General features: G+C 51.8%; 1 protein-coding gene across 3 annotated transcripts in view; it reads right to left on the reverse strand.

Annotated features, from left to right (window-relative positions):
* Nucleotides 1-16,734, reverse strand: part of pik3cd (phosphatidylinositol-4,5-bisphosphate 3-kinase, catalytic subunit delta) — a 238,423-nt gene that overhangs the window by 58,542 nt on the left and 163,147 nt on the right. For all 3 annotated transcript variants that reach the window (XM_072477912.1, XM_072477913.1, XM_072477914.1), the window contains one exon: nt 3,129-3,350. In XM_072477912.1, the coding sequence (XP_072334013.1) occupies nt 3,129-3,350 (222 nt within the window). The remainder of the gene's footprint in view (nt 1-3,128; nt 3,351-16,734) is intronic.

The following is a 16,734-nucleotide window of genomic DNA, read 5'->3' on the forward strand; positions in this document are numbered from 1 at the left end:
TGGATATCACAATTGCTTCTCAGCTCCAGGGTCCCAGGTTCGATTCCGGCTTGGGTCACTGTCTGTGCGGAGTCTGCATGTTCTCCCCGTGTCTGCGTGGGTTTCCTCCGGGTGCTCCGGTTTCCTCCCACAGTCCAAAGATGTGCAGGTTAGGTGGATTGGCCATGCTAAAATTGCCCTTAGTGTCCAAAATTGCCCTTAGTGCTGGGTGGGGTTACTGGGTTATGGGGATAGGGTGGAGGTGTGGACCTTGGGTGGGGTGCTCTTTCCAAGAGCCGGTGCAGACTCGATGGGCCGAATGGCCTCCTTCTGCACTGTAAATTCTAATTCTATGATAACGCTGTGCTTGCCAATACTCTGGCACCCTATCATTGCACCAAAAAAGTATAATAAAATTATATTTCTGACTTGGGACTTTTCTCAGAATTGAGTTCTGCCATCTGTCCATGTGACCATATCTGACCTGTGATCAGTCACGGCCTTCCTGTCCGACAGTGCTACAGCCTTCAAACCTCCGTGAGGTTATTTTCTGATTGCAGTGATAATATTTGTGGTCGGAGCAGTTCATCGAGGAGAGACTAGGACTGCTGGGGAAATTTGAACAGGTTCGGAAAGCAGATCAGCTTGGCTGATTGACTCCAATGGGGAAAAACAAATCAGGTGAGACACAAAACAGCCCCCCCACCGTACTGCAGTCCTTCAGATATGCCCAGAACAAAGTAACAGACAGCATCATCAGAGACCCCGCCCATCCAGACCCTTCCATCAGGCAGAAGATACAGAAGTCTGAAGACCCGCACATCCAGACATAGGAACAGCTTTTCCCCACAGCTACTAGACTCCTCAACGACTCCCCCTCGGACTGATCTGTTCCCTGTACTATTCACGAACCCCTATGCTGCTCTTGCTCATGTCTTTGCTTTGTTTGGCCCTTGTTCCGCACTGTAACCAATCACTGTTTGTCAATGTGGAGCTATTGGGCCAATTGGTTGCATTCTCAACCCAATTTCAGTTCCGGTCTCACCTTCAGTTGCCTTGGCCTAAAGCTGTGGATTCTCCACCTAATCCTCTTCACCTCTCTGTTCCTCCTGAAGGCATCCTTAAACTTTAACTCTTTGGCAATGCTTCTGGTCAGCTGTGCTGATGCCTTTTTTTGGCCCGGTGCCTGTTTTATTCTGTTGCCACTCCTGATAAGCATGCTGGGATGTTTTACCACATTAAAAGGTGCTAAATAAATGGCCACTGTTGTTGAAATTTATTGGATTTTGCATCGGAAACCGGATTGAGAAAGAAGAAATTATTTCACTCAAAGGGACACAGAGGGCATTGGAAGAGGAGGAAGACATGTAGCTTGTTGTGTCCGTTTCTGAGATTATGGCTAATCTGTGATCTTCATTTCATTTCATTTCATTTTTTTTCATTTCTAACTCCTCAGACCTGACTTTGCCCCATATCTCTCAATTCTCTCAAAAGGGAACAATTCCCACAGCGAGCGCGTTTAGCCGCATGTTTCCCGGCGCTCGCATTGCCCAGAAACACATGGCTATTCAACGTGACTCGCACTCCCATTGTATAAGGGGCCTGAGCAGGGAACGTGCGACCGAGGCTGCACATTGCTTGTTTTGTACAGTGGGGAGCTCTGCTCGCCGCAACTCCACAGTGTAGCGAGAGACGGCGTCCCGATCTCGGAGGCCCCCGAAACAATTCCCGACTTCCCCCAAGCCCAAACGCACTATGGGAGGGTCCCCAGCACCCCCCCCCCCCCCCACCAACTTCCATGCCGGGCACCCCCGGCCCAATCATGCACATGCACATAATGCCAGCTGGCAGTGCCACCTGGGCACCTTGGAAGTGCCAGACTGGCATCCAGGTAGCATTGCTAAGGTGCCTGGGTGGCACTGCCAAGGTGTCCAGGTGACACTGCCAGATTTCCCAGGTGGCACTGCCAGGGCACCACTCTTCCCAAATGGAATGCAGCTGGGGGCCTCCAATCCCTGGGAGGACCCCACGAGTGCCATTCCGTCTGGTCCCCGTTTGTGGGGATCAGTGCTGAACGGCGCTCGCCCGAGGCCTCCGAGGAGAAGGGGATAAATCCCAAAGCCTCGGGAATCTGCACATTCGAGTGAGACTTACTGCCGCGCTCAAATATGTAGATTTACCAAAAAGTGATCCCGCCCACAATGGGCAGGATTTACATCAGAACGTCGCGCGAGATCGCGTTGGATCTCGCGAGGCGTGGTCTCCCCGCTTTCATTTGCCACGCTGCGCCGTGGCGAGCTGCTTTTCTGATGCAGCGTGGCCGTTGGATCGCGGCGCCCACCTTCTGGTAAATAGGGACAGCCTTTAAGCAGGTGGAGTTCCCGTTCAAATCAAAGTGGTCCAATATGCTCTGGGAATGCTGCACAAATTCACCTTGTCCATTGACTGTGGCAATAATAACATCCACCAGTAATAGGAACGCAGTCTGCACAGGTAGTTTTCTTCCCCCATCTTACTGGCGATTCCCTTGCCAAGTATTTTTTATTAACTTGTTTTAAAATTTAGAGTCCCCAATTCATTTTTTCTAATTAAGGGGCAATTTAGCGTGGCCAATCCACCTAACCTGCACATCTTTGAGTTGTAGGGGTGAAACCCACGCAAACACGGGGAGAATGTGCAAACCCCACACCGACACCGACAGCCAGGATCGAACCTGGGACCTCGGCGCCGTGAGGCTGCAGTGCTAACCCACTGCGCCACCGGGCTGCCCCCCCCTTGCCAAGTATAAATTATTTTACAACACCAGGTTAAAGTCCAACAGGTTGATTTGGAATCACTAGCTTTCGGAGCGCGGCTCCTTTATCAGGTGAGCTAGTGACTCCAAACAAACCTGTTGGACTTTAACCTGGTGTTGTAAGACTTCTTACTCTGCCCACCCCAGTCCAACGCCGGCATCTCCACATCAAGTATAAATTGCCATTTACTTAACACCTTTAACATCCCAGGTCAGAAACTTCAACTTACCCGAGTGTTACCTGGTAATGGATCGCCCAATCAGAGTCATTCCTATCAGACCTACTAACTCTAAAATTACCATTGTGCTGACTCCCGCAGAGGTCGGAGCGAATCAGGGCAAATTCAGGACCTACCGCTTTCTTCGATTTCTTCTTGGTGGATCGTGCCTTCTTGGCCTTTTCAATCACGGCGTACAACGCAAAACAGAGCCGGGTCATACGTGGGAGGTCGCAGTAGTTGATGTCAAACTCCAAGTTCTGGTTCCACAGAGGCTCAGAGCACACGTTGACTTCGTGACTGGAGACTGTCTTGCACAGCATCTCATTCCCATGGAACAGACCAGCTTGAACGACGAGCTGGGATGGAGGGAGGAACAGAGAGTGAAAATCACGCAATCACACAGTGGTCGTGTCCGCTGGCGTTTATAATAATAATAATAATAATAATCGCTTATTGTCACAAGTCGGCTTCAATGAAGTTACTGTGAAAAGCCCCTAGTGGCCACATCCCGGCGCCTGTTCGGGGAGGCCGGTACGGGAATTGAACCCGCGCTGCTGGCATTGTTCTGCATTACAAGCCAGCTGTTTAGCCCACTGCGCTAAACCAGCCCCTAAACGAGTTTAGAAGAGTAAGAGGCGCCTCGATTGAAACAAAAGAAGATCCTGAGGGGACTTGAAGGGTGGAGGAGGTGGAGAGGATGTTTCCTCTTGTGGGAGAATCTAGAACCTGGGCGTCACTGTTTAAAAAAAGGGATCATCCATTTAAGATGGAGATGAGGAGAATTTATTTCTCTCGGAAGGCTCTGGAACTTTCTTCCCCAAAAGGAGATGGAAGCAGAATTTTTGACTATTTTTAAGGAGGAGGTGGATAGATTCTTGATTAATACGAGGGTGAAAGGTCAGCAGGGGTGTGGGGTGAGGTTACAATCAGATCAGCCAGGATCTTATTGAATAGCAGAGCAGGCTCGAGGGGCCGAGTGGCCTACTCCTGCTCCTAATTCGTATCTTCGTCTGTTTGTATACAATTGACTAATTGTCACCAGCTTTGTTGAAGTGTAGTCATTGTTGTAATGTAGGAAACAGCAGTCAATTTGCCCACAAACCAGAATGCAATGGTGAGGGGGCAGCACGGTAGCATGGTGGTTAGCACAATAGCTTCACAGCTCCAGGGTCCCAGGTTCGATTCCCGGCTTGGGCCACTGTCTGTGCGGAGTCTGCGCCTTCTCCCCGTGTGTGCGTGGGTTTCTTCCGGGTGCTCCGGTTTCCTCCCACAGTCCAAAGATGTGCAGGTTAGGTGGATTGGCCATGATAAATTGCCCTTAGTGTCCAAAATTGCCCTTAGTGTTGGGTGGGGTTATGGGGATAGGGTGGATGTGTGGGCTTGGGTAGGTGCTCTTTCCAAGAGCCGGTGCAGACTCGATGGGCTGAATGGCCTCCTTCTGCATTGTAAATTCTATGATTCTATGAGTGACGCTGACTGTGGGGTAAAATAGTGGCCAAGAGATCTGCTCTGCTTTAAAAGAGTACCATGGGATCTTGCCTGTGCACCTGAGAAGATAAATAGGACCTTACGTTTAATGCCTGATCTGAAAGCATCTCTGACAGTGCAGCACTCCCTCAATACTGACCCACCGACAGTGCAGCACTCCCTCAGTACTGACCCTCTGACAGTGCGGCACTCCCTCAGTTCTGACCCTCTGACAGTGCAGCACTCCCTCAGTACTGACCCTCTGACAGTCCGGCACTCCCTCAGTACTGACTCTCTGACAGTGCAGCACTCCCTCAGTACTGACCCTCTGACAGTGCAGCACTCCCTCAGTAATGACCCTCTGACAGTGCAGCACTCCCTCAGTACTAACCCTCTGACAATGCAGCACTCCCTCAGTACTGACCCTCTGACAGTGCAGCACTCCCTCAGTACTGACCCTCCGACAGTGCCCCGCTCCCTCAGTACTGACCCTCTGACAGTGCAGCACTCCCACAGTACTGACCCCCTGACTGTGCAGCACTCCCACAATACTACCCTCTGACAGTGCAGCACTCCCACAGTACTGACCCTCTGACTGTGCAGCACTCCCACAATACTACCCTCTGACAGTGCAGCACTCCCACAGTACTGACCCTCTGACAGTGCAGCACTCCCACAGTACTGACCCTCTGACTGTGCAGCACTCCCACAATACTACCCTCTGACAGTGCAGCACTCCCACAGTACTGACCCTCTGACAGTGCAGCACTCTCTCAGTACTGACCCTCTGACAATAGAGCACTCCCTCAGTACTGACCCCCCGACTGTACAGCACTCCCGCAGTACTGCCCCTCTGAAAATGCAGCACTCCCTCAGTACTGACCCTCTGACAATGCAACACTCCCTCAGTACTGACCCTCTGACAATGCAGCACTCCCACAGTACTGACCCTCTGACAGTGCAGCACTCCCTCAGCACTGCCCCTCTGACAATGCAGCACTCCCTCAGTACTGACCCTCTGACAGTGCAGCACTCCCTCAGCACTGACCCTCTGACAATACAGCACTCCCTCAGTACTGACCCTCTGACAATGCAGACCTCCCTCAGTACTGACCCTCTGACAATGCAGCACTCCCACAGTACTGACCCTCTGACAGTGCAGCTCTCCCTCAGTACTGACCCTCTGACAGTGCAGCACTCCCTCAGTACTGACCCTCTGACAGTGCAGCACTCCCACAGTACTGACCCTCTGACAGTGCAGCTCTCCCTCAGTACTGACCCTCTGACAGTGCGGCACTCTCTCAGTACTGACCCTCTGACAGTGCAGCACTCCCACAGTACTGACCCTCTGACAGTGCGGCACTCTCTCAGTACTGACCCTCTGACAGTGCAGCACTCCCATAGTACTGACCCTCTGACAATGCAGCACTCCCTCAATACTGACCCTCTGACAGTGCAGCACTCCTTCAGTACTGACCCTCTGACAGTGCAGCACTCCCACAGTACTGACCCTCTGACAATGCAGCACTCCCTCAATACTGACCCTCTGACAGTGCGGCACTCCCTCAGTACTGACCCTCTGACAGTGCAGCACTCCCTCAGTACTGTCCGTCTGACAGTGAGGCACTCCCTCAGTACTGACCCTCTGACAGTGCAGCACTCCCTCAGTACTGACCCTCTGACAGTGCAGCACTCCCACAGTACTGCACTGAAGTGTCAACTTAGATTTTTCTGCTCAAGTCTCTGGAGTGGAACTTGAACACACAGACGTCTGACTCGGGCAAATACACTCCCAAAACTAAAGCTTCAATTACCACCTCTTGCTGTTACAAACATCTCCATCCCTTGCGAGTTTGTTTTTCTAAAGTTAAGTGCATTAATAATAATAATCTTTATTGTCACAAGTAGGCTTACATTAACACTGCAATTAAGTTACTGTGAAAAGCTCCTAGTCGCCACATTCCGACGCCTGTTCGGGTACACAGAGGGAGAATTCAGAATGTCCAATTCACCTAACAAGCACGTCTTTCGGGACTTGTGGGAGGAAACCGGAGCACCCGGAGGAAACGCACGTTGACACGGGGAGAACGCGCAGACTCTGCACAGTGACCCAGCGGGGAATCGAACCTGGGTCCGAGGCGCTGTGAACCAACAGTGCTACCCACTGTGCTACCGCGCTGCCTATAACAGTACAGTTATTCAGCTGCCATCTTGCAGCCATCACAGCTTTGCCGATAACAGCCCCCACCCAGCAACCAACCAGGCACAGAAGTGACCAAAAAGCACCCAGGGCCAGGAGCCCTGGCGGGCTGTCACTCTCGACTAATATCAATTGCTTTCCCACCCTGACTGAGTTCAGACAACTCGAAGCGGACGTGCGACTGAACACTGGGATGGTCTTCTCGCTCATCAAGCAGTGTGTGCCCAGATCCATCACAAGATGTCTTTAGTTAGTTAGACAAATAGAAATGGCCTCACCACAAAGCCACTAAACTCATACAAAATTAACCTCCGGGGTTGAACTTTGCATTTATTACTTTCAAACCCATCAACTTTCCTGCACCATTGGACGCTGACAGACACTGCGACAACGTGCAGACTCCGCACAGACAGTGACCCAAGCCGGGAATCGAACCTGGGACCCTGGCGCTGTGAAGCAACAGTGCCATCCACTTGTGCTACTCTGCTGCCCTAATCTGAATAGGTTGAGAACCGAGTTAATTTTCTAATTTATAACCCAAAAAATAACGCAACTATCTAAGAATGCTTAAAAGCAAAAGGCTCGGAGCTTGTTGCTATGGTGATGTTGATACTCGATGTCAAAGCCTTCGAGAGGGCCCACTGTAATAATTTAATTGACAACAGGAGGTGATGGAAGTGAAGTGCTAATTGTACAGAAGATTACGTCGTCAAACCACATGCAGATCAGCGCATTAAATAAGAACTGTTGCCATAATCTCATAAACTCATTTTTGAGCCATCTGGAAAAAAAAACTTGTGGCAGTATTTCAAAGCTGTACTTCAAAGCACCAGCTTTGTCGACACCAGCTCACGATAAATCAACATTTCAGCATTAAGGGCACAATATCATCCCATGGGTAGTTTCAAGAGTGGAAAACAGCTGACAACAACAACTTGCATTTATATAGTGATGTAAGTGAAAAATGTAAGTGATGTAAATCTAAGTGAAAAATCCCAAGGCACTTCATAGAGCATGAAAAGGCACAATTTGGCCCGAGGCACTTGAGGAGATATTGTGAAAGAAAGACTTGCGTTTCGATAGCATCTTTCACAACCACTGGTTGCCTCTAGCCCTTTGCAATCAATGAGGTGCAGTTACTGTTGTGATGTAGGTAATGTGGCAGCCAATTTATGCAAAGCAAGCTCCCAAAACCAGCAATGTGCTGGTCACCAAATAATCTGCTTTTGTGTTTGAGGGCCCGTATTGGCCTGGGCATCAGGGAGGACTCCCCCTGCCCTTCTCCGAAATAGTCCCTCGGGACTCTTTTAACTTCCACTTGACGGGTTTATGTATCTCATCCGAAAGGTGGCACCTCTAATGATGCAGCACTCGCTCAGTAATGCACTGGAGTGCCAGCCCTAGGTTCGTGTGCTCAACTCTAGAGCAGGACCTGAACCCACGACCTTCTGACTCAAAGGTGGGAGTGCTACCCACAGAGCCACAGCTGGCATATGATGGCAAGATGCTTGGTCAAAGAGGTAGGTTTCAAGGAGAGAGCGTTGGACAGGTTTAGGGAAAGAATTCCACAGCTTAGCCCTTGGCAGCTGAAGTCATGGGGCGGGATTCACCGACCACCCCACCGTCAACGGAAATCCGGTTGACTGCACCTTCCGTTGCCGGGAACACCGTGCGTTGGTGTGGACAGCCAGAAAATCCCGTCCCTGGTCACCAGTGGTGGAGCGTTTACAATGGAGGATCCTCAGAAGGAGATCAGTGCCGAGATCTCAGAATGTGGTGGAGCTGGAGGAGATTACGGAGATAGATTAGTGCCATGTACCATCCCTTTAGCAATGGCACTGGGGTAGAGATGGAAGGGGAAACTGCTCAAATGCATTTTGTAATTGGGGAGGAAGGATGTAGGTTTTTGCCCGCCATCCCACATGGGATGTGGCGGTGTGACAATAGGTTAAGCAAAGGTCAGGTCAATTGTCCCAAAATTGGGGCGTGTCGAAGCAGGGAGATAAAATCAATGATCCAGCCCGTTCTGATAGACTCCGAGCAGTCAGTGGACGACTAACCCCAGCAGGAATCTGGGTGGAGGTCGCTTGATTGCTCTCTCAGCGGTGACGGATGTAGCACAGAACGATCCAACGGGAAGGCGAAAAGGATCTGCAAAACTGTTAAGGGTGGCTGCGCCAACGAAGTCACAAACCTAGCTTGGGGCAAACTCTTTGGTGACTGAAATTGGACACACCGTTTCGAAACGAGAGCTTCTGACTAGGAATGCCGAATTCACGGTTGATGACGCACGCTCTGTGAAAAGGTCAGCTCAGTGATAACGTTTTAAATCACTGGTAGAAGGCAGCTTAAAGTTCAAAAACAAAGAGTCTTCGGAAAACCAGCCTGGGCGCTCAATGAATGTGTTTATTGTTTCAAAGAAATGATCCTTTTTAAAAAAAATAATAAAAAGAGCCTCAGAACTTGGGGTCTCATCTACCGAGGTTGTTTTTATCTGTCTGAGATATGTGAAGCAAAATTGGCTCAAAATGTTTGCACCCCTTCTGAGCTCATGTGATGAGGCGCAGTTGACGACAATTTCTTTTTTATAAAACTGATCTTTCTTTTTGTTGCTAAGAGAATGGAACACCGTTATTATGATGCCGGCGAGGGAGGGGGAGGCGGAGATAGTGGCGGCCATGGACGCTGAGTTGGCCTTCGATAGGGTAGAGTGGGGGTACTTGTGCGAGGCGCTGAAGAGGTTCGGGTTTGGGGAGGGGTTCGTCAGGTGGATTAGGCTGTTGGACACGATGGCGAGTGTGGCCACGAACAAGAGGAGGTCTGAGTACTTTCGGTTGCATCGAGGGATGAGGCAGGGGTGTCCCTTGTCCCCCCTGCTCTTCGCACTGGCGATTGAACCCCTGGCTATGGCACTGAGGGAGTCGAGGAACTGGAGGGGGTTGGTGCGGGGTGGGGAGGAGCATAGGGTGTCGCTCTATGCGGATGACTTGCTGCTGTATGTGGCGGATCCGGTGGGGGGAATGCCGGAGGTAATGAGGATCCTCAGGGAGTTCGGGGATTTCTCAGGGTACAAGCTCAACATGGGGAAGAGCGAGTTGTTCGTGGTTCACCCAGGGGACCAGGAGAGGGGGATTGGCGAGCTCCCACTAAAAAGGGCGGAGAGGAGCTTCAGGTATTTGGGGGTCCTGGTGGCCAGGAGCTGGGGGGCCCTGCATAAACTCAATTTCATGAGGCTGGTGGAGCAAATGGAGGAGGAGTTTAAGAGGTGTGACGCGTTGCCGCTGTCCCTGGCGGGTAGGGTGCAGTCAGTCAAGATGACGGTGCTCCCAAGGCTTTTGTTCCTGTTCCAATGCCTCCCCATTCTTATCCCGAAGGCCTTCTTTAGGCGGGTCAACAGGAGCATAATGGGGTTTGTGTGGGCACGAGGGACTCCGAAGGTGAGAAGGGTGTTCCTGGAGCGGAGTAGGGATGGGGGAGGGCTGGCGCTGCCCAACCTCTGTGGGTACTACTGGGCCGCCAATGCGACGATGGTGCGTAAGTGGGTGATGGAGGGGGAGGGGGCGGCATGAAAGAGGCTGGAGACGGCGTCCTGTGTGGATACGAGTCTGGAGGCGTTGGCAACGGCGCCGCTGCCGCTCCCTCCAAGGAGGTATACCACGAGCCCGGTGGTGGCGGCTGCCCTCAAAATTTGGGGGCAATGGAGGCGGCACAGGGGGGAAGTGGGGGCCTCGGTGTGGACCCCGATACGGGGGAACCACCGGTTTGTCCCAGGGAGAATAGATGGAGGGTTTTCGGGGTGGCACAGGGCAGGGATAAGAAGGTTGGGGGACCTGTTTGTGGACGGGAAGTTCGCGAGCCTGGGTAAGCTGGAGGAGAAGTACGGGCTCCCCTGGGAAACGCCTTTAGGTATCTACAGATAAGGGCGTTTGCCAGGCGGCAAGTGGTGGAATTCCCGTTGCTGCTGCCACGCACGGTACAGGACAGGGTGCTCTCGGGGGCGTGTTGGAGAGGGGAGGATCTCGGCAAACATACCAGGTGATGCAGGAGGAGGAGGAGGCCTCGGTGGAGGTCCTGAAAGGTAAGTGGGAGGAGGAGTTGGGAGAGGAGATCGAAGAGGGGACGTGGGCAGATGCCCTAGGGAGGGTGAACTCTTCCTCTTCGTGCGCGAGGCTCAGCCTCATACAGTTTAAGGTGCTGCACAGGGCACACCTGACCGGGACAAGGATGAGCCGGTTTTTTTGGGGTGAGGACAGGTGTATTAGGTGCTCAGGTGCAAACCACACCCATATGTTCTGGGCATGCCCAGCGCTGGAGGAATTTTGGAAGGGCGTAACGAGGACGGTGTCGAGGGTGGTAGGATCCAGGGTTAAACCGGGCTGGGGGCTCGCAATATTTGGGGTTGCAGAGGAGCCGGGAGTGCAGGAGGCGAAAGAGGCCGGTATTCTGGCCTTTGCGTCCCTGGTAGCCCGGCGAAGGATTCTTCTTCAGTGGAAGGATGCGAGGCCCCCAAGCGTGGAATCCTGGATCAACGATATGGCAGGATTCATTAAATTGGAGAGGGTGAAATTTGCCTTAAGGGGATCGGTGCAAGGATTCTTCAGGCGGTGGCAACCGTTCCTGGACTTCCTGGCAGAACGGTAGACAATGGTCAGCAGCAGCAGCAGCAACCCGGGGGCGGGGGGGGGGGGGGGGGGAGAGATTTGCTCCTGCTGTCTATATCCCACCCCGGCAGATGATGGGTGAGATTCTCCGTTCCGCGACGCCGATTTCGTATTCGGCAATCGGGCGGTGAATCCCTTTTGACGACGAAATCGGGGACGGCGGATGTTTAATGCAGGTTTTGCATGCTCCGCCCCCTCCGGAACAGCGTCATCGTGGCGCGCGCAACCTGAAGGCCCTCCCCCGATGGGCCGAGTTCCCGACGGCGCGGTCCACTTGTGGTCTCAGCCGTGCGGGGACCCGGCGTGGCAGCTGCGGACTGTATCCAGCGCCGCCACAGTCGGCCGGGAGCCGTGCTGCTGGCCGGGGGGGGGCTTCCGCGAGGGCTGGGGGGGGGGGGCTGGTGGGCGATGGTGAGGGTGTGCCCAGGGGGGCACTATCTGGCAGATCAGATCCGCGCACGGCCGGCGCCATGTCTTACGGCGCGACCGCTGCAGGTCGTCACCATGCGTATGCGTGGCCACAGAGCTGGCCGTTCTCCAGCTGTTTACTTTGTGGAGGCCGGGAGGGTTTTACGTGCGGCGGCTGCTAGCGCCTCACCGGTCGCAGCATCGGTGAGGGGGCGCCGCCGATTTTTTTCCATGGAAAACGCCACTCATCATCCACCCACCCACCCCCTCACCATATTCCACCGCCCTAAACACCATCCACCGAGGGACTCACCAGTTCCAAATTCACCTGAGAATGCAAGCTCCCCCTCCAAACCACTCACCATCCTGATCTGGAAATCTATCGCCGTTCCTTCACTGCCGCTGGGTCAAAATCCTGGAACTCTCTCCCTAACAGCACTGTGGGTGTACCTACACCTCAGGGACTGCAGCGGTTCAAGAAGGCAGCTCCCCGCCACCTTCTCGAGGGCAATTAGGGATGGGCTACAAATGCTGGTCTAGCCAGCGACGCCCACATCCCGCGAATGGATAATATATAATTTTTAAACTAGGCCAGCATTCTCAGACATGTCATTGGCCAGCAGGAGTCTATGTGAACAAAACACATCCTGTTTCAAGTTACCCAGTTAATCGTTTTTGCATTCTGGGATATTTTTGTATCTCCCTTCACAAAATGCTGATAAAGACAATGCCCACATCGATGAAGAGATCAGCGAGGGCCAGACTGGGTCAATTTTTAAGTAAGAACTCTGTGAGGTTTCTCGGAAGCAACAACAACATGCTCAGACAGGACATGAGTAAACAGATGAGAGCCAGACCACCACACTGATTTCCCTGCCACACAAACTTAGACCAATATGATTGATGACTTGCTCATAACATTAAGCAGTGTGACGTGGTTATCCATTCCATCTGATCCGATTGACAGAAGGGATAAGGTCAAATAGCCAATGCTATAGTGACAATGGCAGGGCACAATCTGCCACGTTTTTGGGTAAAAAAGGGGAATGAGAGATTGGCAGAAATTCAGAGGTGAGATGAACTCAAAGCCACAGGCGAAGGGAGGCAGCCAAAGCCGCCAACCTATTCCCAAACAAGACTCGATTATTCCTGGGACTGTGATACACCCTGAGCACAAGAAAAGAATAACGTTATCCGGAAATCACACGTCAGGCCAATTACATTCCTCCCTGGGGAAAGAAACAAGCAAAGACAAACGCCGACTGCAATAAAGTAACCGCAGTGCGAGATGTGTGAACTGCAGTGAGTGTGTTTTACGGGATCGTCAAGGCCATTTTATTTCTTCAAACTAAGGGGGGGCGAAGGGGTTGTCGGAGCTGAACACTTCACGCACACTATCCATTCCATATTAAAAACAACTGCATATCCGCTGTGTCCCACTTTACAAATATGTGGCACTTCAAACTGCCTCGTTGCAAGTTGTCGATACTCACCGCAACACACTGTGACATCACCAAATGTCTGAGTGACGGAAAAACGTTAGCCAGCAAATATCAGCATGCAGCAAAAAAAAAAAACAGCAATCAAGTAACTCCATCTGAAAACCGCCAACCAGCAAGTAACAATTTCTAATGTAGAACAAAATGCCAGAAGCAACCAATCAAACGGCTCCAAAAGCTTACTTGAGCTACCCTCTTAAATTCCATCCCCCACTCTCCCGGTTTGTAACGTAAGAAACCCAGAAATAGTAAACGTCTTTTGTGACATTGCAAATCCCTGCCAAACTTCTGCAGAAATCAATTCCTGTGTCAAGAACTAACGCCTCGATTGGCGTTTTAGCGCGAACGTCAGGGTTTGGCATCAATGACGATTAGGTTCTTCCTGATTGGCTGCTGTCTAAGTCAATTGCAGGAAGCCCACAAGGTATGAATTTAGAGGGCTACGGAGATAGGGCTGGGGAATGGAACAAGCTGGGTTGCTGTATTGGGAGCCGGTGCAGACACGCTGGGCCGATTGGCCTCCTTCTGTGCTGTAAATAGCAAACAAACAATAGTCCACCATTTTGGACCCAGATCAGGGGCGAAATTCTCCGGTATCGGCGCGAAGTCCGCGGACCGGCACCAAAAACGGCGCGAATCAGTCGGGCATCGCGCCGCCCCAAAGGTGCGGAATCCTCCGCATCTTTGGGGGCCGAGCCCCAACCTTAAGGGGCTAGGCCCGCGCCGGACTAATTTCCGCCCCGCCAGCTGGCGGAAAAGGCCTTTGGTGCCCCGCTAGCTGGCGCGGAAATGACATCTCCGGGCGGCTCATGCGCGGGAGCGTCAGCGGCCGCTCACGGCATCCCCGCGCATGCGCTGTGGAGGGAGTCCCTTCCGCCTCCGCCATGGTGGAGACCGTGGCGAAGGTGGAAGGAAAAGAGTGGGGGGTCGGAGCATCTCGCCCCAAGTGCCTGCTCCTTCGAACTCACCGACACACTGGAGAGTGGAAAAGGGGTGCCCGGCATTATACACCTTTTTACAACTGGGAGCGAGAATGAGCCATTAACAAATGATGGGTGTGGTTTAACAGGAGTGATTTGACGGGGGGAGAAAAAAGTCCAGTTTTGGGCGCGGGAGCAGGCCGTTCCTTAACGCCTGCAGTGCCGAGAGTGACCCCCCCTAGCAAACGGGTCGCTGTTTCTTTTCCCTGGGCCCGATCCCCGGCACGGGCAATCTGCTAGCCTGGCAGTGTCACCTGGTAGCTCCACTGTGACTGGTTGGCAGGGCCAAGGTGGCAGCAGGAGTGCCAGGAAAACTCCCTGCTCCGAGCCTGGGGGACCCCGCCAGCTACCATTGCGCCTGGTCCATGTTTGTGCGTACCAGTGCTAAATGGTGCCACAGTGAGGTCTCCCAGGCACGGGTGTTCAATCTAGGGACCTTCGGAGATCCGGGTGCAGACATATTTGAGTGAGGCTAACTACTCACTGAAATATGCAAATCTGGATGGCGTCCAGTGAGGGCGAAGTCCAGATCACGAGATTCAAAGACAGGCCTCTGCCATGATCACTGCCCTCATCTTCTCCTACAAACCGAGTGGGGGAAAAACCCCAAAACAAAGGCAGACAGGCCGAGAGTTCCTATTCCATCCATTTTCCAAATTTTGCATCAAAGAAACATCTGAGCAATGTTTTCCCAGCAAATTTAACTTTCATTCCAGTCATTCTCACCCGCCCCCATACATTCCTCAACTCTCCCGTCCACTTCCTCTTTTGATAATCCCACCGCGCTTGGGAGTCCAACTTGCTCCGCATTCTTCCCAGTGTAACGCTGGGACACAGCACTGTAGGCACAGGGATTCACAATCTCAGGGAGTGAGCTCTGTTGCAGGAGGCAGATTGTGTGAGACCCGATCGTCTAATGTGATCAGGAACGCTCAGCTGCTACATGGGGAATCCCGCAGAAAACAGCTTTGGCAATCGTTAACCATGTATTTATAATTGCAAGAAACTTTTCTATGTTTTGGGAGACCGAGAACACATTACTTCAGCCATTTAGTCACCTTTTGTTGCTTTTCGATAAAAACTGTGCCTTAAATCTTGCACGGACTTATTTGGCTTATTCGGAGTTTGAGAACATATCAACCTGATGATTCAAGAGAATTGACAACTCTGTACGTTAGAAACATTTTATCAATTTGAAAATGACGGGAATCATTTGCCTCTCTCACCAATGAAGTTCAGGACGAGGGGCTCAATTTCCATTCCCGCCTCCCTGTTCTCCACCCCACCACCCGATTACTTGGAACAGCGAAACAGGAAGAGGGAGAGGGAGCCGTGGACAAGTGGGTATTGATGGGCACGCAGCGAATCCACACCTCTGTGACTCCGACCCGAAAAGCAGAACTTTACTGGAAGGTCAGACTGTAGCCTGGCCCTGGTGAGGTTGGCTACTGTTTTGAGTACGTTAGACCACAACTCTCTCTCTGAGATTTGCGTGAGGTTGCCAGAGGACAGATTTTCCTCGGCTGCGTAGTTGTACAAAGCATAGAATGTGCGGAGGAAATTTGGCGGAGATGAGTGCACGTCTGTGACACATCCTGCCTGATTTCCCCTCGTGTGCTCCACTCAGGCAAGTCCAAATATTCAAATGGAAAATCTGCTCCTGTACATTTTTAGAAAACTTAAGTTCAGACAGGTATTTTCCAAAAGAATCAATGCTAAATTTCACGGAACCATCGCCATCGTAAAAGTAGGTGAATATATTTCACGAAATAGGCAAGATGCAGACTATGGGTTCATTAAAATAACAACCTGGGAGGGATTTACCGACTCTTCACACCAACTGCAGATTCTGGGAGTCCCACGCCGGCGCACGGGTTTCCTGGCGATGAGGAGTGCTGTCACCGGAAATCCCGTTGACAATGGCGGGGTCGATAGGTCACGCTGGCGGGCCGCCTCCAGCAACGTAAAACGCAGCGGGGTGATCGGTAAATACTGTCCCCCTTCTTCCATAGTTTCCGAAAATAATTGACTCAGAAGGGTGCAATGCCTGGACATATTCCTTTTGCTGTCAGAGGACATCTGAATATGTGCAGAATCTAGCAAGCGTAACTGAGCCACATTTCGAGCCCAACTGATCATCTTAAATTGGTTGTCATGTTTAGCACACTCAGGATTGTTCAGCAAGAACTGTTGAATCGCCAAAACACATCTAACTTTAGAATTTTGCAAGCAGGGCTTGGTTGAATAAGACCAGCACAGCACAGCTGGAGGGACATGTTTTTTGATACGATTCACCAGCTGTTGGGACGTATAGCCTACGTAACCAGTGTCACACTGGCACTGAAATTCCTATCAAACTAACAACATGTTTTGCAAGTTGCATACAGTTTTGTGTTTCGTTCTATGCTTCCATTACGATTTACATTCTAAAGCAGTCCAGGGTTGCAAATGGGGTCATTTAACCCTCTCATTTAAATTCCAGTCTCAAGGATTGTCCTGGTGCTGTCAAGGACGGAATGTCTGGG

The sequence above is a fragment of the Scyliorhinus torazame genome, chromosome 16 (assembly GCF_047496885.1).
Source record: "Scyliorhinus torazame isolate Kashiwa2021f chromosome 16, sScyTor2.1, whole genome shotgun sequence".
In the NCBI taxonomy this organism is placed as follows: Eukaryota; Metazoa; Chordata; class Chondrichthyes; order Carcharhiniformes; family Scyliorhinidae; genus Scyliorhinus; species Scyliorhinus torazame.